Source organism: Thermobia domestica, chromosome 17 (assembly GCF_964235325.1).
Source record: "Thermobia domestica chromosome 17, izTheDome1.hap1.1, whole genome shotgun sequence".
Taxonomy (NCBI): domain Eukaryota; kingdom Metazoa; phylum Arthropoda; class Insecta; order Zygentoma; family Lepismatidae; genus Thermobia; species Thermobia domestica.
The window spans coordinates 76250541-76276439 of record NC_137470.1 but is presented as its reverse complement, the minus strand read 5'-3'; the positions used below and the strand labels follow the sequence as shown (position 1 = coordinate 76276439).

The 25899-nt window shown below is 36.4% G+C and overlaps 1 protein-coding gene across 2 annotated transcripts in view; it reads left to right on the top strand.

The window, feature by feature from the left end:
* Nucleotides 1–25899, top strand: part of LOC145673764 (uncharacterized) — a 330178-nt gene that overhangs the window by 105533 nt on the left and 198746 nt on the right. For both annotated transcript variants that reach the window (XM_081743515.1, XM_081743514.1), the window contains exon 3: nucleotides 472–581. In XM_081743515.1, coding sequence (XP_081599641.1) covers nucleotides 472–581 — 110 coding nt within the window. The remainder of the gene's footprint in view (nucleotides 1–471; nucleotides 582–25899) is intronic.

Below are 25899 nucleotides of genomic sequence, written 5' to 3'. Positions count from 1 at the left end.
CCGGATCCAAGATCCGTTTTTTTCGGATCCGGATCCAAGATCCGTTTTTTCGGATCCGGATCCAAGATCCGCATTTTCGGATCCGGATCCAAGATCCGAAATCTCGGATCCGGATCCAGTGTCCGGATATCCGGATACCGGATATCCGGACCCAAGTGGATCCGGATATCCGGATCCAAAAATATCCGGATCTGGCCATCCCTAGTATCTACTCTATGAAAGTAATTGGATTGGATCTTACTTTTGAACGCAACACTCACACAATATAAGATAAGCTATTAGTGTCATTTCCTCTGTAAAATGAACGCAAACTCGCTGACCAGGAAATATATTGAAAACGATGCACGTTTTTTCAATAGTTTACTTCAGACTTTGATTACAGTAGATGTTTGTCCTAAAATGCTTTTAACTGGAACTTGTGAGCTCTATTTAAGATGGCTTCGTTTTTATTTCTTGTGTATTTTTTTGCAGCTCAGCTATTAATAGTCCCTCGTGACGTTATTCCATTCAATAAGAAAGACAACGACGTAGTGGGGAATGTTCTGCTGAAAAATGTATCATCATTACCCGTCACATTCAAGGTAAGAATTAATGTAAACACGTTGTTTATATGTTGATTAAAGTCATAGTTTATAATCTTGCAACATTAATGTATATGAATAAATTTCTTGTTTCATATAAAATTTGATTAACACAGTGTGTCCGTAAAGTTGCGCAATCCAAAATTTGATTGCGTATATCTTTTGAACCAGAAACGATAAAGATCTAAGACTTGAAAGAAATGTAAGCGTATTTTATGTAGATATTTTCGAGATCATAACCAATGTTGGAATTTGTGACATTTTTGGGTAGTAATGAAAGAAAGAACCGAAAATTTAAATAAAAATGTATAAAATGAAGAAAATCAATATTCAGTTGCAGAAAACTGATTTCCTGCGGGCAAATACGTGTGTATATGTGCAGCATGAATCAACATTAATCCATTGGTGCAAAAACGTGACAAAGTTGACTCAGCATTGCCATGTAAAGAGGCTATTTAATGCAAGTCCGTAAAAAAGGTGTTTTTTTTTACAGACACGCGGCCCCTGCCAACACTGTTGTTGTAAAATTACTGCAACAGATGTGTTTTAAGTTAATTAATGATAAGAAATGAGAATTTGCACCTAATTGATGACCTGAGTTTTAATGCAAAAATTTTATCGCATTAATTTTAAAACAGTGTTGCCAGGGGCCGCGTTTCTGTCAAAAAACACCCATTTTACTGACTTGCATTCACTAACCTTTTTACATGGCAACACTGCATCAACTTTGTCACATTCTTGCACAAATGGATAAATGTTGATGCCATGTTGCACATATACACAGGTATTTACCCGCAGAAAGTCAGTTTTCTTCAACTGAATATTGATTTTCTTCATTTTGTACATTTTTTATTCTACATTTTTGGAACTTAATTTCGGTACTACATAAAAACGCTGCAAATTCTAACATTGATCATAATCTCGAAAATATCTACATAGAACACGCTTACATTTGTTTTAAGTATCAGGTGTTTATCGTTCTTCGTTCAAGAGATATACGCATTCAAATTTTGGGTTGCGCGACTTTACAGACACACTGTACTAAATCCAGACTGGAATCTGTAAGACATTATCAACTCAGCTTTTCTGTGAAGTAATTTAGAAAGAAGTTTTATCTGCTTTATTTAGTTGAAGGAAATGTATAAAGGTAACCTAGAAGGTTCTGTCGCTTTTTGTGGAGGTCTGTGTTCAATTGACCCTCATACCGTGAGATGAATGCGAATGGAGATCAGGCGAAAGCCAGTTGTTAGTGTGGGTCTAACCAACATACTACCTGGTTGTGGCAATTCAGTTACACCGTGAACTTGCGTAAGGACAGAGTAAACATGGGACCTCCGCAGAACGCCATAACGGCGTCTATACTGTACGAGTTTAAACTGGGGTCAAACGTCGCTACAGCGGGTCAGAAGATATGCCAGGCCTTTGGTGAGGGTGTCGTGACTACGCGGACAGTGCAGCAGTGATTTAACAAGTTTAAGGACGGTGACTGAACACTCGAAGACGCATCACGTGCCACAAGACCAACAAATGAACAAAATGAAGATATTCACTTAGCAATTGAGGCAAACAGTGGCCAGTGGGACTATAATTCAGTGTGAGTGGAGAAACCATTCAGCAGCATATCCATAAACTTGGGAAGCAGTACAATTTAGGCTGATGCATCTCACATGATTTGACTCCGGGCCAGAAAGCAACGAGAGCAGACACCTGTGTTTCTAGTTTCTTTGCTGTCTTGTCTGAGGAAGGAGCCATTTATGGACAGGGTGTTGAGATGTGATGGGAAGTGGGTCCTGTACGAAGCTCCACGGTGCTGTCATTATTTGTTAGCATCCCATGAACCGGTTCCGAAACAGCAAAAACCAGCACTGCACCAGAAGAAGGTTCTCCTGTGTGTTTGGCGGACTGCTCGCGGCATCGTTTCTCGGGAACTGCTACCAGTTGGTCAGAGCATCAATATAACTATGTACTGTCAGCAGTTGAGCTGTGTTCAAGAAAAACTCTGGGTCAGTACTTCTGAACTCAAAGGGGTCCTCCTGTTTCATGACAACGCTAAGCCCCACGTAGCTAGAATGACCCAGGACACCATTCTACGCCTTGGATGGGAAACGCTATCGCACCCGCCATACTCCCCGGATACTGCACCGTCCGATTATCATCTGTTTTATTTTTTGGACAATTAGCTTAGAGGATGCCAGTTTAAATCCCTAGTAGAGGTGCAAAATGCACTTGATACATTCTTCGCTTCACGGCCCACCAAGTTCTACAGCGATGGATTCCATGGCCTTTCAGAACATTAGCAGAAATTCTAACAATGCTGATGGGGACTATTTTTGATCTTCCAGGTACGTCTTAAGTGACATATTGATGTTCGAAGGTAGTGGTGAAAAAGCGACAGATTTTTTTTTTTGCCCAGACAACACGTACGTGTACGGCACTTATGTGCTATCCATGCATAAGCCGTACATGTGCACATGTGCATGATGCACACATACATAACCCGTGCTTAAGCCGTACATGTGAATTTGCGTGGATGAAGCACACATACTTAACCCTGTATGTGCACATGTACACTTGTGTCCAAAATTGTTGTCGCATGTCTTTAGAAATTACATAAATAGAAATAACTCTTATTCTTGTGATAGAAAATGTCACATTTCTTCTTTGAAGTAAGCAGAAAAACAAAACACATATTTCCAAAAAATATTTCAATAAAAAATTAAGAAATAAGCAAGTTATAATTAAAAAAAGAAATCTCCGAAACTTTCATCGAAAAATTCTAAGTTCCATTTTCGTAAACGTGGCAAACGCGCAGCGAAATTTACAATGAGGGAGGGAATTTTATGCTTTGTTAGAAATACAACGTAAATCTGTCATAAGGTTAGTTACTATACATGTGGCACAGCTCTAACAATCATTGCTATTAAGCATTTTATATTTAAACAAACGACTAAATAGAAATAAGCTACAAAATGTGCGAAGCGATCAGGCATTTTGTGTTAGTGGTTTCGGTACATACGTCTACCAAGGTGCCATCCGTACCGTGCCTTTGTAGAGTAGTCGGTTAAAGCTTCTTCTTTATATACTTTATTTTTCCACGATCATCACTTCGAATCCCATACCCTATAGTTTTTTTTTTTAGAAAAGCTTGATTCTGTGATTTCCTTAAGGAACAATGTTTTTTTTTTTTCTAATAATGCTCCTTAGTATTATTCTCTTCATTCTAGTTTATTTGAATATTTCCAAATAATTTAGAATTATGTCTTTAAAACATTAAAACTGTCAAGAATTTTATAAAAAGCGGAAGCTTCATTTATAATCATTTTCATAACCGAAATGAGAAACTTACAAATAGTGGAATTTTAATTAACATATGGTTAAGCTTTCATAAAACAGTAACTAAAAAAAAAAAAAAAATTACTCCGCATAGTTTCTGCAAGTAATATGCAGGTAATAGGCAGAAAAATGAACGTAAACTATTAGATGTCGATTAAAAATTAATAAGGATAGTTTTAAAGCCAAGTAGAAAATTCTCTCTGTTTCATGAAAGTAATAAATATTTTACAAAAATAATGGTATTTTTGCTATATCGGAAATTTGTTTAGTAAATAAATAAATAAAATACAATTACATAATTCAATCACTCTTACTCGATAGCTTGAAGAGAAACTGTTCGGCCGGGATCCTTCGATTTTCTTCGTAGCACACGAAGGGACACGAAGTTGATCCGAACCAAGGGAAAGGGTGTAGAAAGAAATAGTGTCACGCCACAGAACGGCATGATATGTGACAATGGCCACGGCAGTGTCACGGACGGATCATGGCAGGGGAATGACATGGGCATGATACACTATGCGTGAATTGATATTTAACTGAAAATTGGCACATTCAGTACACGAGGGAGTCAAGTTCACTTTTGAAATTTTAGACATGTTTTATCTTTAAGATCTCTACTTGAATCTCCTTTCAGAGCGAATAAGGTTCAAAGATTCATGTTCAGAAATTGTTAAAAATGCAAAGTATATCTGTCATAATGTTAGTTACTATACATATGGAATAGCTCTAATAATGATATTAAGCATTTTACACGTAAACAAAGGAATAAATAGAAATAAGCTAGAAAATATGTTAAAAGATCATGCATTTTGTGTTAGTGGTTTCCTTATATGCGTCTGCAAGTAGTTCCCTCTTAACTTACCTTTGTAGAGTAGTTACTTAGCACTTGCTCTTTATTCTTTATTTTTCCATAACCATCAGTACAAATCACATACCCGATAGTCTTTTTTTTTTTTTTTTTTTTTTTTTAAGAAACGCTTGTTCTCTCTATTCGTTATAGTGTTTTCCAACAAGTAGTAGGGTGATTTGTTAAAGCATGATTTAGTGCCTTTTTTTTTCGATGATCATTAGTTCCAGCTCCGTGCCTGCAGTATTTTTAAAAGTTTGTTCGCGAGATTTTGTTATACACCTCTCTTCTATTAATAAAAGGTATTTGATATTATTCTTTTTATGTTAGTAATTTAAATATGGGCAAACAATTCAAATTTTTGCCTTTAGACGTGTTAAAATTATCAAGAGTTTTATCAAAAGTAGCAGCTTCATTGTCATAAAGTTTCATTGCGAAAATGAAACTTTAATAAAACTTAATCAACATATCATTAATTTTAATAAAACAATACTTCCGTTTTTATCACGAAGGGGCTAAACCATGGCTATACAAAGGATCGCCAAGAATTTCGCATGTGAGTCATACCCTTTATTGGGACAAGTGTCATCTTACTTTTCAAAAGGAGTTTATAAACAAAATTTAATCTGCCTATTTTAAGAGTTTCGGAAGATACTATATTTTTATCACAAATTTGGAGCCGATTTCTTCCTTAGGATACCGATTCTAATGAAAGCAATATGCTTAAAAAAAAAAAAAAAAAAAAAACTGATTCGACTATCTTTGAAGTTTAATTCCAAACGATTCAGTCATCATCCGTGATGAAAGTGATGAGTACAAACTATTTCTCCCGAGGGAGAATTTCAATATACAGGGTTAAAGTAGCATTGCAAAAGTACTGGTTTCTTCGGAAGTTTGGACGGGAGTGGTAAGAATTTCATTGGTCCCAGGAGAAAATGTGCCCCTCTGCTACCCCCTGAAATCATCAGTACGTGGTGATGAGGCAATCAACATCAACTTAATTTTTACAAATTGCCCTTTCTCCTTTTTAGAAGCCAAGCTATCCTAAACGCTGGAATAAGTCTTCACTTACTTCATTGACGAATTTATATAAGTAGATTCAAGTCCCTAATGACGGACTTGCAGGATACACTATTTTATCATGTATTTTGAATCTCCTTCTGCTTTAGGATATATATTTTGGCGACAGTGAGGTGGTGAAATCACGACTCTAGCCAAATGATTTGGCGTGGTAGACCTGGGTTCGATTCCCGGAAGGAGCTCATGTGGTTCGGATTCCACGTTAATGAGTAGGTCGCGTCTCATATAGCCTCGCTGTAGAAAGGGACTTTAAACTCAAAATCAACTCAACTCTAGCCAAGTGATTCTGATTTTCAAAAATTCGTTTTACATAGTTCAGCGTTTACCTGTGATGAGGAGACAGAAAACTTCGATTCATATGTTGAGAAAGTATTATATAAATTACCTTTATACCTTTTCCTGTAGATGCTGAAGATTCGAAAACTCGATTACACCGAACCATTTATTTTAGTGATGAGTTTATATATCAAACTTCATCTATATAACATGAGGGACTTTTGAGATCCTTTATTTATAGGTTAAATTTTAAAATTCCATTTTCCCCTTAGGATGCAAATTTTAGCAAAACATTGACAAGACGACAGTGCTAATTGTGTTCAGAAAACCATTTAACTAAAATAAAAAATGAAGCAACCACCCCTTTTCGTATAATTTGTTTATATGTGTTATTGAGATGTATTTAATAAACTAGCAATCGTGGAGAAATCAATTAGTGTGCACTCACTAAATGTTCACGATTGGTGATGATCAGCAGTTCAAATCCAGCATACTAGTTTTTTTTATTTATTATTATGTTCACATTTTGTTAGTGATATTTTTTAAACAACTCTCTTTTAATCCAGCGTGGGAGGCCCGGGTTCGATTCCCTTTGGGAGCTCATGTGGTTCGGATTTCACGTTAATCAGTAGGTCCACGTCTTATATAGTCTCGCTGCTGAACGGGACGTTAAACTCAACTCAACAGTCTCTTTTAATCTAAAAAATATTTCTCAATATTACTAATTTAATGCTATTCAATTTGAATGTGTGCATAAAGTATAATTCAAACTTTTATATTTATCAAATATTACAATTAGCAAGATTTCAATAAAAAGAAGGAACTTAATTGTCACGACCTGAAAATGAAACTTTAATAAAAGTTTAGTTAACATGCCCGCAACTTTAATAAAACATTACTTTCCTATTTATTATGCATCATTTAGTGCTAACTATATTTGTTGTATAATTTTGCAAAACAAATTAATTTAAATATTCTAGAAAAAGTAACTACATTTGTTAATTCCTTTTGTACACAATGCTGTGATAAATCGTTACATTACTACATAAACAAGTATGAAAGTATCAAACTTATTTTATCGAAAATTTCTTCTAATTGAATGCAGAATATTTTAAAATCACCATTCAATGTTTTGTTGCATAAAAATGACCATAATAGGATTGCTTTTTTTGTTTACTCTACATATGCACTGCAAGTTATACGTAAATGTAGTTGAAATAATTAATATAATATAAAAAATATATATCAATTGGCGATTAAAAAAAGTGTTGGTCAATATGAAGATCTACAAGTATGATTTTATGCGAAGTTGTCTAATATATATGTGAAATTAAAATTAAATATTTTTAAAGGCAGCACTCCAAGTTAATTTGTTTGATTGTAAATGTAATATTTTTTTTTTAAAAAAAAGCGCTTAATACTCCTTGATGAGGGTGAAAAGGCGACGTAAATAAGTTTTCAGTTTGATGGCTGATCTTGAGTTTGTCGTCTCTTTGAGCACTGAGACTATATGAGACGTAGATCTACAGCTTAATGTGGGTTCCGATACACATGCGCTCTCACCGGGAATCCGAACTGGATCGTTTGCGTCGAAAAGGCGTACGTGAACCTTATAATCACGAAGGAACAGTTTTCACTTCAAGGAGAAATCCCAGTCGGAGGTGACTTGAAAGAGTTTATTTCGGAAGAAAGATTAAATATTTGCATGAACTTCAGAATGGTTAACTTTTTCAGGTCTAAAAGACCTATTTAGTTGCGTCTAAACTTTTGGAAATGTCATTTTGAAGGTAGATAGAGTCTTGAGTGTGTGTGTTTTATAATGTATTTTACAGTGACCTTATCGTTTCTCATAGTCATTCTCTGAAATGAAGTTTTTAAAGTGGCAATTTTAGTCGAAATCTTTTATTTTAAGGTATATGTATGAAATTAAGTTAGAAATCCCCCTTCAGTAGTGTTTGAAGGATTGGTCTTAAACGCTTCATACTTAACACGTTATCTTTCACCCAGTGCTTCTTCCGGACAAGCTCTGACAGTGGCCCCCGTAATACTGACAAGGAGAAGGCAGAGTTTGGTAAGTGAACTTCGGAGCCTTTTTTTTTTGGGGGGGGGAGGTTGTAGTGCACATTTAAATAGTTAATATTACAAACTGAAGAGCGCCATGGCCAAAAATAACGAAGAAAAACCGTCTTAAAGTTTTCTACTCGCGAATTGACGGTGTGGCAGAGGAGTAAAATCTGTAACTCTTGTGTAAAGTGTCCCGGGTTCGATTCCTGTTCGAATCACACATCTCTTTTTTTTTTCAACCAATAAAGTAGGCATTTGTAACTATAAGTAAAATATTAATTCATCGTATGTTTATAATGAATAAAACAATAGAAATTTTCAAATCACTTGTAAAATCTTTCAATGTTCCATGTTAACTGGCAAACAAAATTTAATCTATTCCGTAAACATGCTGATATCATGAGCTATATTATGGTTACGACCAGGGTGTATTTGCGATTTTATTTCAGGGGGGGGGCTTTGCCAACTTTAGTCCTGGAAATGTGAAAATTCTCGAAGATATTTCATTTACTTTAATATAGTAAATAATATTTCGGGGGGGCTTAAGCCCGGAAGCGACCCTGGTTACGACAGTCGTTGTGTATTAAATGTTGTTGACGCTTCGTGTCTACATCTGTTGACAATGTACGAATTACAAAGGAGTTGAGAGGGAAATCCCCTTTGCTAATACTGGATGTTGCTATAACCAAAGGAGATTTCCTCCTCATTTCCCTTGTAATTTGCACACTGTCTACAGATGTAAACACGAAGCGTCAAGAACATTTTTTACACAAGACTGCGGTAACAATAATATTTACGGAATAGATTTAATTTTGTTTCTACCGTAGTTAAAATGGAACATTGAAAGATTTTACAAGTGATTTGAAAATTTCTATTGTTTTATTCATTATAAACATATAATGAATTAATATTTTACTTATAGTTACAAATGGCTACTTTATTGGTTGAAGCAAAAAAAAAAAAAAGGGTTTATGACTCGAACAGGAATTGAACCCGGAACCCTTTACGCATGAGTCAAAGATTTTTTTTCACTTTGCCACGCCGACACTTGGTAAATGTGTGTGTCGTACAATTCATGCAGCGAGTAAAAAACTTGAAGACTGTTTTTCTCCGTTATTTTTGGCCATTGCGCTCTCCCAGTTTGCAATATTAATTCTTTAAATGTGCACTAACAACTCGCAAAAAGTAGCCCAAGGTTTACTTACCAAAGTCTGCCTTTTTCTTGTGAATGTGCCCCCCCCCCCCCGGAACATTAATTCTGAAAGAAACAGTGCTTTCACCGAATACTGATTTTTGTTTCTAATCTTGTAGACATATCTGCTGAGGTGGTAGTCATAATTTACGTTTTAGCGAAATATTTCTGAATAGAATTTCGTTCAGACAAAGGATGACTTCAAATCTATACTTCCTACACATTATGGATTACAGGGGATACCTAGTGCTTTGCCGTACTATGTAAGATATGCCGAACAATTGTTCGTAAGGAGAGTGCACAAGAAAGTAAAAAAAGCAGTGTCATCTTTAGATTTTTATTCAAAACTTTCAATTGAAATATAATTCGTTGAGCATTGAGACAATTTTAAACAAATTCAAAATACTTTGATGGATTCCTAATTGCAATTCTTAATTCAGAAATCTGAGGACGTCTGTATTCTAAGTGGCGAAAATACCAAAGTTTCTTGTCTAACGAGTTAATTGGCTTCCTAGCGTAGTTCTTTATTTCTTTTCTGTACACGAAAATACATAGATTAATACCTATGATATTAATCAAAAAAACTTTTTTCTGACGTAACAAGCAATTATTATAACCACACTTATTTCTAATTTAATATGATGTATAACTCTTGTTAATAGATGTTATATCAGCTTGAGAGTTTATACTGTAAAAGTTATAGGAAGAGAGTCCTTAGCTATCTAATGATTAGGTTGCTCTAGAGTGTATTAACTGCTAAGGGGTGTGGGATTAAACATTGTTCTATTGTTAAATTATTATTTATTATTTAACACTATTTTGAAGAGGGAACATAATTAAATTAACTCTCGCAGAAAATAATAAATATTTTACAAAAACAATTGTTTCAAAAACTTTATCACATGAATGGTAACTAATGAAATAGGTGTGCAGTTAGCACTGGCGCTTCAAAATCAGGAGTCTCCGTTTTTCAATTACATATATGCCTTCTTGGCCCTCTTCTTGCCATTCTCCATCCCATTACGCGGAGGCAGGGATACATATTTTTAATATATAGCCATGGCTGAATTAATAAATATTTTGTTCATTTTTTGTTAATGTTTCAGTGCACCTGGATCTTTTGGGTTATCAACTTTATCTAAAATCTTTTAAATGAATAAAACACATAACGCAATCACCATAATTTGATCCCACATTGAATACAAGAGTGAAGTCAAAACATACTCTTACAAAACATTATACAGCTCAAAGAAGACAGTAAATATAAATTATTTATTCTAAATGAATATTTAAAATAAATGTGAATACCATATTGTATGTATACTGATAATCAAATAATTTCCCTAATTTCAGAGATTCAGTTATTCAGGTAAGATTGAATATTAGCATGTGCAATCCTTCTAGTTAGTGGTTTTATACAGGGAGTTTCAAAGCAACAACGACAAAATATTTGGGAAGTGATTAATGACACCAAGATAGGACAAAAAGTATAGACCAGTCTGGGTGCACAAATGCTTCCTTTCGGAGTTATAGTATGCCAAAAATATGAAAAATGAACTTCAAAGATCCATAGGTCCAAACCTATGGCACTCACCGTGGTCGGGTCAAGACTTCACTTAGGAACTATATGTGCTCTTTCCAAATATCCAACTTTCACAATCCTGCGGTACTTCCGCAACAATTTTTAGAGAGGTAGTTCGTGAGTACTTCAAATCATATGCCTTTAGCCAAACTCCCTCTATAGAAATTGTTGCGTGAGTACCTTAAGATTCTGAAACATGCATTTTTGGATAACTCACGTGTTAGTTTCTAAGTGAAGTCTTGACCCGACTACGGTAGGTCCCATAGTTTTGGACCTATGGACCTTTAAAATTCATTTTTTTTTCATGTTTAAGGCGGCCTATAACTCCGAAAGGAAACATTTGTAAATCCAGGTTGGTCCATATTTTTTGTCTTGTTTTGGTTCAGGAATCACCTCCCAAACGTTATCGGTGTTGTTTTGAAACATTCTGTATATTTGATACCAAATAATAGGTATGGTTCAGAAGTATAAAAAAGATAATAATCAAAATTCAGTAAGGTTTATCAAATTTGCTTTGGAAACACGCGAAAATCTAGTTAAGAATTTCAAAAGTACTTTAAGAAATTTATCCTAATTTAGAGATATGAATCCACTTTATTTTAATGGCGTAGAGACTCGGATTCGATTCCCGGTGGGAGCTCATGTGGTTCGGATTCCACGTGAGTTAGTAGGTCCACGTCTAATATAGTCTCGCTGCTGAACGGGACGTTAAAGTCAACTCAACCCAACTTCATTTCAAGTTTGGTTATGAATAGGAATTTGTTTAAATTACTTGCAAAGAAAATACGATTTTCGACTATTGCATTTTCCTTTTCATCAGTCAATAATGAAGCCCTACGTTTTCAATGCAAGAGACGTCTTCTTAATAATGCCAAACAATGGTAGTAATTAGGTATCTCTCTTGTATATGATTTTTAATTACGAAGGAATGTTATGTTTGAAATTTTGGCGGCTTGGCAGCAATTGTGCAAGGAATCGGTAGGCGTAACTGATAGTGAGAGGCTAGAGTAGAGGTAGCGTTTCGGCTTTAGAAAATGAGGGTTGCGAGATCGAATCCCACTCAAAGCACATTTTATTTTTTAAAAATATATTTCGATGATTGCATCACAATTTTTTCTGCATGCTTAATCACATATTCACATAACATTTTATGGATGAAATGTAGCCCTTAAAAGGGCTGTTTGAAACTAAACACGTTCTTAATATGATGTCCAGTGACCACCTGCTTCAACAACCTCTAACATTCGACGAGGCATTCTTTCTATCATTCGACGGACATAGCCCGTGCCATTCGTAGCAAGATCTTCCCAAGCATTAACGACCGAATCCCAGAGCTCATTGGAAGTTCTAGGAACTTCATTAGCCCATTTCTCCCTCAAACATCTCTTTACCTCTGCCCAGACATTTTCTATTGGGTTAAGATCTGCTCCGCGTGGAGGCCAATTGATTACCTCTACATCATTTTGCTCTGCCAGCCACTCTTGGACAACTCGTGACATATGGACAGGTGACCTGTCGTGTTGAAAGTGGATTGCTCCCTCAGGATAACGTTCGCGAACAGATGGCAGCATAATATTCTCCAAGATGAACTTATACTGCGCACCTGTAAGACGCCCATCAATCCTGTGAAGATACCCAAATCCATCTGCAGAGATCCAACCCCAGACAGCCACTGATATGCGTCCGCTGGAACGCTTGTGCCATATGTATCGAGGATCGAACCTGGAACCTCTCTCACGAAAGACACAGACTGGTCCATCATTTGCAGAAGAAAATATACATTCATCGCTGAAAATGACATTTGTCCAATTTTCCTCTGCAAATTGACGTCGTCGTCTGATGTGTTCCGCAGAAAGAAATTAATGACTGCACGCCGAGCGAATAGATTAGCCTCCCTGAGTCGCCTAATAGCTGTTTGACGTGATCCAGGAAAGTCAGCGGCTTGTCGCAGTTGACGCGAATTTGAATGGGGAGTTTCCTTGGCTTGCTCAACCAGACGACGGTCTTGCTCGTTTGTGGTAACTCGGCGTCTCCCATTACCACGACGACGAATTGTTTCCCCGGTAACACGATATCTATGTGCCCACCGCTGACCAGTTCTAGGGTGAATGCCTACATGCTCCGCGGCTTGCTTAGCGCTGTAACCTTCGTCAAGAAGCGTTATGAAACGAATTCTTGCTTCCTCCATGACGTCTACCACTCAAATGTAAGGGAATGTCTATCTAAACGAAATCCCATGTATTACGTGGCATTTACTAGACACGAACTCCCTTTATCGAATTTTGATTGGTTGTCATATCAGATATTTGGTAGTGTGAATTGAGTCCTTACTTAATAGCCCTACAGTATCACACGAAACACAGCCAGAGGCGTTTTCTTTCAGCTTTACCTTTGAATGTGCATAATGTAACTTGTATTCTCCAGGCGTTTCAATAACCCAACACACTTAGCTTCAGAACTAGTAACAGTGTATATGTATATACCTCAATTTCATTCAATGACATCTAGAATACTTCTTCCAGCACCGAGGTTATATAAGACGTAGACTTACAGACTAGCGTTTAATTTGAACAAATGCACATTCACGGGTAATCGAATCAGGCCCTTATCCAGGGGGTCTAGGGGGGCCGGCACCCCTAAATTTTAACTGACCCCTAAAAGTTTCACGGTAGGCTTGCAAATGAACTATAATATGGTTGGATCGGGCCTCCCCTAACTTCAGCCGGACCCCCTTTACATTTTTGGGCTGGCTACCGGCCTGAATAGAATCCAAAGTGCCCCCATTCCTTTCACAAGGATACGCCTTAGCCGCAAGTGAACGCAACATTTCTTTAAATTATATATACCTGAACCACTTTAAATCACATATAGACCCGATTTCATTCATTTTTAATTTTCTTCGTAACAATAAATCCTATTTAATGTATGTATACAATTTACCGGTAAAATAAGTACAACTGAAATAGGAACTAGCGATGGCCAATTCCAGAATTTTTACTTCCCGGAATCCGAAAAGTAAAATCGGAAACATTCTAGATTTCGGAAAATTCCGATTTTGGAAAAAATTCGGAATTCGGAAAAAATCCGGATTTCAGTAAAATTCCGATGTCGGAAAAATTTCGTATTTTTTCCGAAGTCCGGAATATTTCTAAATTCCGGAATTATTCCGACATCGAAATTTTTCCGAAATCCGGAAAGTAAACTTACCGATTCCGGAAAATAAATTTTCTGGATTCCGGATCGCGAAAAATTTTGGCCATCGCTAGGAAATAGTAGGCTGTAATCTATATATATCAAGGGTGCATTTCGTGCTTGTGTTTTAACCTGCATCTGATTGCTTCAGAGAAAAAGTAAAATTTCTACATTTATTTCTTTAATAGCAAAGATGTCCGTTCATTGTACGGGAAGAGTAGTTTTATTTGAAAAATATTTTGAAGGTTGTTTGGATCTTCTATCTCCTTTCAGAATGCGTATTTGAATTAAAGTGAACTGATGAAAACTAAGCTCGACTCAAGTGCTTACTATGTGCACAAATTCATTTCAAATGGCTGAGTCGTTTTTCGTGGTGAAACAGACAATATCGATGTAATTTTATACTGTTTATTGAGAAAACATAGAGGAATAGTTGCGCTTCATCCTAAAAGCGAAATTTTCGGAAACTTTGGATCTTGTGTTCATCGAGTTTTAACAAGGAGTTTATTTACCAGATTCCATATTAGAAATCAGTCCATATTCGTGATATACTATATATATATCTCATATGCTGATGATGTAAATTTAATAGGGGATAATAGGAGAACAGTAGAAATAAATGCAGAGATATTATTAAAGGCTTGCAGGGACATGGGTTTAGAAGTAAATGCAGAGAAAACTAAATACATGGAAGTGCGTCGGGACCGTAATACGGCAAATTGTGGAGGCGTTAAAATATTAAATAATACTTTTGATAAAGTGGATACTTTCAAATATTTAGGATCAATATTAACAGACGAAAATCATATTCACGAAGAAATTAAATGTCGACTAAAAGCAGGGAATTCGTGTTACTATTCGGTTCAAAATATCTTGTCGTCGCGAGTTCTGTCGAGGAATTTGAAGCTTAAAATATATAAAACGATAATCATGCCTGTTGTTCTGTATGGTTGCGAAACATGGTCGCTTACTCTGAGGGAAGAACATAGATTGAAAGTATTTGAGAACAGGATCCTGAGAAGAATATTCGGACCCAAGAGGAACGAGAATGGGGAATGGCGGAAGCTTCATAACGAGGAACTACATAGTTTATACGGTTTACCCAACATTGTTAGGGTCGTCAAGTCTAGGAGGCTTAGGTGGGCAGGTCATGTAGCTAGAATGGAAGAAAGTAGAAACGCTTTCAAAGTCTTGACTGGTAGACCCATAGGAAAACGACCATTAGGAAGACCTAGGCGCAGATGGGAGGATAATATTAAGATGGATCTCGCAGAGATAGGAATACAAAGTAGAAACTGGATCCAATTAGCTAAGGATAGAAGTCAGTGGAGAGCTTTTGTGAACGCGGCACTGAACCTCCGGGTTCCATAGGCCATAGAGTTATATATATATATATATATATATATATATATATATATATATATATATATATATATATATATATATATATTGCATAATTTTTAAACCGACTATCCCCCCAGAGCATTTTAATGAAATGGACATGACAAAAGCAATGTCGAGTTAACTGTTTATAACACTTTAGAAATTTTCCTATCATGATGAGACTGTATTGTATTCGAATGCGAAAAAAGTCATGGTAGAAATTGCTCCTTCCTTACGTGAAAACGGAATTGTTCAAAATATTAGAACGAGTGCCTATATATTTTAAATTAGGAATATATACGGTGACTTTCATATTCTTAACTTAAAGATCTCGTAAGATACTCTATTTTTATGTATACTTTGGATCATGTTTCCCTCCTTAGTATATGTGTCCGTCCTTATTAAAGTAAAATAAATAAATAAATGAATAAAACATTGAGGTGGAAGACAGTGCTAACTATGCCTAGCTATTATCATGTTACCTTCATTAAAATATGTTTGCTAAAAGATTAGAGATATTCAAAATGTATGCTAAAAATATATCTTGGAAATCACTCAAGTTTAACAGATGAAACTCAGTATATAAGTTCCTTATTCAATCTAAGCTGGTATGAGTCCCAGCGCTTTTGAACATTTCGATTTATAAGTATGAGGATATCAATTTCCATATTATTCTAGTTTCCCATAGTCTGTTCATAAAATAACCAAATTTTAAAAAGGTTACATCGTTTAAAATGAATTTGTGACTTGCGTCTACCTGAGTTTTTATCATCTCACTTTAATTCATAGGGGCGTCCTAAAGGGGGAAGAGTCCCCAAATATACCTTTCAAATATGTTCCATACATGTAATCTTCCCGTGACAAGAACCGGCATTTCAACTTGTATATTGCGTAAATGAAATCAACCTTGACTATCGAAATCGAAACGAAAAAAATAAAAGAAGAATTTTAGGAATGATCCAAAAAATGAATCAAAAGATTGCGATCTTGGCCAATAATTAGTTTCTTAATCAAGGGCACAAAATTTTTGAATGGTCCCTAAATCAAGTGTTCGTATTTTCGACGGAATAAGCACATTACACTGAGTTATGTGATAGTTTGGGTTTGGCTACTCTATATGTAGAACTCCAGATAAAGGTGTAGAAGAAAAATTTTGATTGAATGAAATATATTAGATTTTTTTTCAGGGGTTACAACATTTATGAGCGGCCCCTAAATCGAGTTTTCGTTTTTTTCTTTTTCTTTTTTTTTTTTTGCGAAATAAGCAAATGATAATGAGTTAAATGATAGTATGAGTTTGGCTACACTATATGTAGTTCTCCAGCTATAAGGCGTACAAGAAAATTTTGCCTAAAATATATTGAGTCTTTTGATCCAATAAAACAAAAATATTAAGATAGATAATTTTTAACAAAGTTCTGTATTTTTTTTTACTTTAATTAACGCGCGTATATTAAAGGTGATAAAGGATTAAAAAATTATGGCAATAATAAAATACCTCAGAGCCTCTCAAGTTACGGCTGTGAAACTCGATACAAATGTCTTATTATAAATAAATAGACATATATCCTAACATTTTCAAAAATTCCAACTTTAAGAAGTAGTAGAGGGGATTTCTTCAATTGTTTTACTATTATTATTTTGTTATCTATTGCATCATCACAAAAAACATTCAAACCGTTTCAAATTAGTTTTTAAACATAATGATCACCGTTTTGGAAAGAAGGCTTTATTATGTTACTTTCGTCTAAAGTCCATAGAGAAAGAGGGTGGAAAAATTTATGCTTAAAAAGCAGTATCTCACAAGACTAATAAGGGGAAAGCAGACTTTGGTAAATGAACTTCGGGTTCATCCTTCGCGAGGTAGTAGTGCATATTTAAGTGTATATATTACAAACAGGGAGAGCACAATAGCCAGAAATAGTGGAGAAAACGCGTCTTAAAGCTTCCGACTCTCGCATATGATACCACGCGTAAAGTTATCAAGTGACGACGTGGCAGAGTTAGGAGCATCTACGACCCCGTGCAAATGGTTCCGGGTTGCATCCTCGCTCGATTCAACTTTTTTGTTTTTTGCTTTAACCAATAAAGTAGCCATAAAATATTAATTCACCATATGCTTATAATGCATAAAACAATAGAAATATTCAAATCAGTTGTAAAATCTTTCGATGTTCTGTGTTAACTAGCAATTAATTGTACCCTATTCCGCGTTGTATATTAATATCACGCATTATATTATGGTTAGCACAGTCGTTGTGCAAAAAATGTTCTTGTCGCTTCGTGTCTATATTTGTGAACATTGTGCGAATTACAAGGGTAATGAGGGAGAAATTCCCTTTGGTAATACTGGATGTATGCTGTAATCAGCGGCGTCATTTCAGACTTCAATTGAGGGGGCAAGAGCACCACCGACATAAGGCTTCCACGTTTAGTTCTAATGTATTAGTAGACAATCGATTAAAGGATATTTATTCCTCAAACTCTTGAGGGGTAATTGCCGCTCCTGCTCTCCCTAAATGACGCCCCTGGCTACAACTGTCATACTTTGCCATGCTATTGTCGTCTGAAGTACAATCCATCCTCCCTTGCAAATGTCCGGTCAATTCGCACACTGTTTACAGATACGACACGTAGCGTCAAGAGCATGTTTTACACAACGACTCTGCTAACCATAATATAACTCCGGGCCGCGGTGACTCAATGGTTGAGCGTTCAACTCTGGAGCATGGGGTTTCGGGTTCAAACCCTGCTCCCGCCAAGTGAACTTTGTGCTGGACAAACACCATATGCATGAGTTTCGTCGGAGTTCTCCCGTTTCCTACCACTTTCTTCATTCCACCATTACATTAATTTCTCATCTTCACCATCTCCTTTAGCCTAGCCGGCATAAACGTGGGACGTAAAACTAAAAAATTTCATGTTTTTTTTTCATAATACAACCCGTGGCATCAATATACTACGCGGAATAGGTTACATTCTATTGCTAGTTAACATAGAATATTCAAAGATTTTGCAACTGATTTGAATAATTCTATTGTTTTATGTATTATAAACATATGATGAATTAATATTTTATTTGTAGTTAAAAAATGGATACTTTATTGGTTAAAGCAAAAAACAAAAAAAAATCACTCGAGCAGAAATCGAACCCAAGACTCTTTGCACGGGAGCCGTGGATCATCCTAGCTCTGCCACGCCGTCACTTGAGAACTTTATACGTCGTGTCATACATGCGCTGAGTTAGAATCTTTAGGACGCCTTTTCTCCATTATTTCTGACTATTGCGTTCCTCCAGTTTGTTATATTAACATTTTAAATGTGCACTACTGCCTCGCGAAGGATGGCCCCGACGTTCATTTATCAAACTCTGATTTTCCCATGTTAGTTAACTCTGGCCGGGCTTTTCTCATGTTACTTTCATACAATACATGTTCTAAGGAAGGAGAGCAAATATTAAAAATATACTTCAAAAAAACTTTCTGACGAATGACTCATCATAGGGAGATGAAACTCGGCATTTAAACTCCTCCTTACAAATCTGTGACCACGTGATCCATCGTTTTTGGAAATTCCAACTCTAGCAAAGAAAGTAAGCTAACTGCTACACTATTTTAATTTCCCATTTTGTGTCCATAAACTGGCCAAAGTGAGTAAGAATTTTAGCTGTTTAAATTAAATCTAGAAGATAGCAGTTGGATTCACTTGGATCTTTTTCATTTCACTTCGCTTGATATGCTATTCTATTGAGGAACAGGTTTGAATATTTCCATAAACATATTCTTTTCGTTCGATAAATGGCTATTTCACTAGTTGGTACCTGACCTTTAAAGACTGCTCCAGCCTACATTTTTAAACGAATTGTGAATTCTATTTTTGAGTTTTAGAATACACTAGCATCAATTATCTGCTTCGCTGGGGTAAATTAAGAAAACATAGTTCCGCTAGTCAGTCACTTTTTACTATTACTAAAGCGCTCTTTTATATTGGTCATTTTCGATGGTTTTTATATATCCCCCTTTTCTCCCCATGTTGCGGGGCACGGGATCGGAAGTAACACCGTTCATCTCACCAACCTGGAAATCTATAGATTCGCCACTAATATCGGTCATTTTCTATCGTATTTATATATCTCCCCCTCCTCCCTCTCTCAAACTGTGGGGTTGAATTTGGATTTAAACAGCATCGGAAGTGTCACTGTTAATGTCAGCTAACTCAAAAGTTATAGATGACTAATATCGGTCATTTTCGATCATTTTAAATGTCTCCCCTCCTCCTCCCTGAAGTTACACCGTCAAAGTGATATGACAAAAACCATCTCAGGTTCGAACTTCATCTAGGTTGGAAACTTGATCGAGGTCGGTCCGGTGGTTCAAGTGTCATTAAGTTTTATTTACTTTAGGTATCCCCTCCCCTCCCATAAGTTCTACTGTCAAAGTGAAATGATAAAAAAATCTCTGACCCTAACTTCATCTATGTTTAAAAATTCGACCGAGATTGATCGTTTGGTTCAAGAGTTAAGTTTCACTTACTTTTTAACTCATTCTTCCCCTCCCCTAATTTTTATCGTCAAAGTAAATAGATACCGGTAAATACCATCCCAGGCGCAAATCGCATCTATGTTGAAAATTTGATCGATATTGGTTGGGTGGTTCAAGAGTAATAAAGTCACAAAGACAGCCAGCTTTATTTTTATTTTTTTTACATATCTCCCCCCTCCCCACCTTGCACCGTCAAAATTAGATTATAAAAATTATCGAAGGACCGAACGTCATCTATCTTGAAAATTTGATAGAGATCAGTTGGGTGGTTCAAGAGTTGTTTTATTCATTTTCATACATCTCTCCCCTCCCCTCCCCCTAACTCTTTGTTCTACCGTTAAATTGATATGATAAAACTATCCCAGGTCTGAATCTCATCTATGTTGAAAATTTGATTAAAATCGGTAGGATGTTTAAGTGTGATGAAGTCACAAAGACAGTCACTTTTATTTTCATTTTTTAATATATATCTACCCCTGCCCATCCCTTACGTTGCATCGTAAACGTGAAATGGCAATAACATTCCAGGCCCGAACCTAATCTATGTTGAAAGTTTGATCGAGATCTCTCGGGTAGTTCAAGAGTTACTAAGTTTTATTCATTTCCATATATTTCCCCTCCTGCTCTCCCCCTTCCCTAAGATCTACCGTCAAAGCAAAATGATAAAAAAAAAAAAACTACAGGGTGCAATTCTCAGATATGCTCTCAATAGAGTTTTCAGATATACGCTGATTTCAAGGAGGGTCCAAAGTAGGCAGAATATAAGCCTTAACAATAATGGACATCCACTGCTTCGGAGGGATGTCGGAAGTGTTAAGAACCGGCAGCTCCATGTTTTTTGTGTTCGCAATAATGTGTGATTCAATGGATTTCCTCACTGTATATTTCACGTTCTCTTCACTTATAAGCGTGAAAGAAAACATTACAACATGCGTTTTCCCGATACGAGAAACCGCGTTGCTGACGATCCTTAACACTTTCGACATCGCGCTAAAGGTTTCTGTGTTCACTGCTATCAGGGCTTATCTTTGCCTACGTTGGACCAATCATAAAGTCAGTCAAATCTCAAAATTCGGTTGATTGTATGTCTGGGAATTTTGCCCTGTATGGAATACTTTGTACACCCACTGAAAATTAATGAAATATGCATTTCTGGATTGCGTATGTGTGACTTCTTTTACCTGATAAGGACCACCATCCACAATTTCTGGAATTCGAAATAGGACATATTGAAGTTTTGCTTTTTCGCGATTTTGGACAGCCCTAGCTCTGAAACTATGCACTTTTCCCCACAGGTCCATATGAACTTTTTCTCTTATTTTGATGTAAGGAATCACCTCTTAGAGTTTGTTGGTATAGTTCATTAACACCCTATATAAAACTCTAATACTACAAGTAATGGCTGTTCCTTTGACGAAAAGAAAAAAAGTAAATATTACAAGTAATGGCTGTTTCTTCGGCGAGAAAAAACAAAACACACTTGACCACTGGCGTCTCTGGCATGTAAAATTTGGGGGAGACATCAAGGAAAGTGATTTAAATGGTACTACCAAGCCCAACCTGTTTATTATCTTCGATTCCATTTGTTAGCTTTCTGATTACCTTCACGGACCCCTGAGGTATATCAAGTCTGTTATAATCCTTTCATAGCCAGAACATTATATTCCAAATAGTGTAATTATTATTTATATGTTATTCTGTCGTTAGTAAATAAATTAGAATAAAATATTGAATATTTTGTACTTCAAAATATTGAGGTGGACGCGTCCCCCTCAACCCCCCGCCAAAGACGCCCATGCACTTGACGAAGACTCGAACATGGATCAACTGATTGGTAGATTAGAACGCCAATACGCCAACGTGTAGATTAGATTGGTGCGCCACATACTCAGGTGCTTTTTTTTTTTTTTTTTTTTTGCTATACACTTTAAATATCCAGTTTGTGATTTTTGTTTCTGTTGTCTTACCATATAACAGTTTCTCTGCTTTCCCTGCTTCTCACACTATTCCTGTTATTTGTTGTGTAAATTGCATCTGCAAACGTAATATATTTTGTTAATTTACCAGCATCCACAGCTTTTAAAAGTTTTAATGGTCAATTACATTAACTGAATCGATTTTCCCGTATTTTCCATCGCGTCAAGAAGCAACAGATACTATCCTGCGAAGAACATGCATTTTCTTATGTGACAGGCAATACCTATCCCGCCCTGAGTGCCATTACACCCTTTCCCTTGGTTCGGATCAACTTCGTGTCCCTTCGTGTGCTACGAAGAAAACCGAAGGGTCGCGGCCGACAGTTTCTCTCAAGCTATCGAGTAAGAGTGACTGAATTATATAATTGTATTTTATTTATTAATTTACTAAACACATTTCCGATAAAGCAAAAATACCATTATTTTTATAAAATGTTTATTATTTTCAGAAGCAGAGAGAATTTTCTACTTGGCTTTAGAACTGTCCCTACTAATTTTTAATCGACATCTAATATTTTACGTTCATTATTTCTGTCTATTACCTGAATATTACTTGCAGAAACTATGTTTTATTTAATTACTGTTTTATGAAAGTTTAGTCATATGTTAATTGAAATTCCACTCATTTCGGTAAGTTTCTCATTTCGGTTATGAAAATGATTATAAATGAAGCTTCCGCTTTTTATAAAATTCTTGACAGTTTTAATGTTTTAAAGACATAATTCTAAATTATTTGGAAATATTCAAATAAACTAGAATGAAGAGAATAATACTAAGGAGCATTATTAGAAAAAAAAAACATTGGTCCTTAAGGAAATCACAGAATCAAGCTTTTCTAAAAAAAAAAAAAAAAAAAAACTATAGGGTATGGGATTCGAAGTGATGATCGTGGAAAAATAAAGTATATAAAGAAGAAGCTTTAACCGACTACTCTACAACGGCATGGTAAAGACTGTAGCTTGGCAGACGCATGTAACGAAACCTTACTAACACAAAATGCCTGATCGCTTCGCACATTTTGTAGCTTATTTCTATTTAGTCGTTTGTTTAAATATAAAATGCTTAATAGCAATGATTGTTAGAGCTGTGCCACATGTATAGTAACTAACCTTATGACAGATTTACGTTGTATTTCTAACAAAGCATAAAATTCCCTCCCTCATTGTAAATTTCGCTGCGCGTTTGCCACGTTTACGAAAATGGAACATAGAATTTTTCGATGAAAGTTTTGGAGATTTCTTTTTTTAATTATAACTTGCTTATTTCTTAATTTTTTATTGAAATATTTTTTGGAAATGTGTGTTTTGTTTTTCTGCTTATTTCAAAGAAGAAATGTGACATTTTCTATCACAAGAAAGAGAGTTATTTCAATTTATGTAATTTCTAAAGACATGCGACAACAATTTTGGACACAAGTGTACATTTGAGTGGGTTATGCACACGTACATAACCCGTGATTAAGTCGTGCATGTGCACATGTGCATTTGCATGGATCAAGTACACATTTATATAACCCGTACTTAAGCCGTTATGTACACATGTGCATTTGCGTGGATGAAACACACGTATATATCGCTTGATGAAGTCGTGCATGTTCACATATGCATTTGCATGGAAGAAGCACATTTAAATAGGCTTATGCACAGTGTATGACACGTTCAAAATACCGTGCAAATGTATACTTTTACTTTCATTCTCCTAGTAATTAAAACATGCATGTAGTATTTTTAATTGAAAGTTGTCGTTTTTCCTCCAGGCGGTGTTATAGAGTCTTTTCGACGAATGGCAGCTGAATGACTGTAAAAACTCCGTAACGTCCGCTGAGTTAGGATTTAAGATTAAAAGGTGGCAGCACTATACTGATGTAACTACTGTCAGGCAGTTCGTTGGTTTACAAACTTATTTTCGTAACGGATTACAGCAAAACATATTGCGTTATTTTTTACTTGCCAACATGTCAAATATACTACCTAAAACTTTGCTCATTGCAAATAATAAACTCCAAAATGAAATTCTCACTGACAGTTATTAGTTACTTCTGATATACTTCAAAGGTGATGTCTTTGGTGTTGTTCACCTTACCAAGAAACCTAACCTCTCTTGTGTCAGTTACTGTGCCAGCGAGGACCAAGTATAGCATACGTACTTGCGAGCAAAGCACAATTACAGCACTTAGGGGTCTGACGAAAGTTTTCACTTTCGGAGGGTGTCTTGTTTTTTGAACTTCATCTAACATTCTTTTCATTTTTTTTTCATCGTCATCTGGGCTTCGGCCCTCGGCTACTCTATCACGATGACAGACACTGGCAAAGCTAACGGACCTACGAATATCGGTCAGGATTTAGGATTACAACCTCCACCACTTAACATCGGGCCTAATGGTCGCCAAAAGACGCAGCCAAGGATTGTTACGGGAACACCTCGTTCAGACCGTAACTCTATTCCTTCGACTACCTACGCTGACTGCATCACTAAAGGACATAGAATTCGTTCTCGATCTTTCTCTGATGGCGAACAAGCGCTAGATTCAAAGAAGCAACGAATTACTCCCAATGTTCATCAGACTACAACTGACAGCCATTGTATGGATTGGGCATCCACTTCTGCCGATAATCATCAGCAATACCAGTCAGATCCCGTGTACAACTTCTTGCTAACCGACTACGATCAGAAGTATGACACTGTTCGTGCTGTCTTCCAGCAGTTAGTCAAGTACGTCCCTCGGCCTGAGATCCGAGAAATTGTTAAGACGCGCCGTGGCATCATTTTGAAATCCACTAACCCAAATTTCGCCACGCATGTTCGCAACAAGGCAACTTATGAAATTTTTGGGCCCAAAGCAAAGATTTCTACTTTACAGCCGAGTACACGCAAAACTCCTCCTCCACCACGGCGACCTCCTATGCTGTCTGTAGTTATTCGTGGTGTGGAGCCTGATCTTACTGATGACGAAATTCTTGCTGAACTCCATCAGGAAGGGCTACCTATAAAGCGTTGTATCAGGATAAAGAACAACCAAGGACCAACTTATCTCGTTCGAGTGCTGACTGATCAACAACAGCTGATTGATCAACTTCTATCCAAGGGCGCATATATCTATAGACGCAAATATAAGGTTGAGCCATCTCGCACGCCAGCACCACTACCTGTTCGCTGCGAGAAATGTCAACAATATAATTCACACCCAACAGCTGAATGCACAAACAGCACCAAATGTGGCTATTGTTCCCGCGAACATCCTACAAAAAGCTGTCCAAACCTTCAAGAACCACCACGTTGTGATCGCTGTTCTGAACGTCACCCAACGTACAGCTATAAATGTAAAGCTAAGCCTCAGCCTGATCCAGCAAAGCCTGAACTAGTTGTTCCAATACGTTCGGTCGATGCACCAACTCCACCAGCAAATTCATTGCGCCATCCAGTTACCGTCGAAGATCTACTCCGTTTTCTCACTATTTCACTACAGAACATCCACCCATTTCTTCGCAACCATATTCTAACTCAAATCATGCACGCAGCCAAACTGTTATTTAATCTACAACTACATGCAACGTATTCCGGACCAACAGTGCATTTCCAAATCCAACCACTTGAAGTTTATGTTTGATATGGACAGCTATACCTTCGGACTTATATTCACTTTCATTATGAGTTACAATTTACTTTTCCTTAACATACGATCACTGTTGACGCACCAACTGCTCTTTACACAGCTACTCAAGGAGGAACAAATTGCCGCATTCGCTCTTAATGAAACTTACCTTGCCCCATATTTAACATGCTATATACCGAAGTATAATTTACTTCGACACGACGCTCCAACTGCACCACGTCTCTACGGAGGCACAGCTA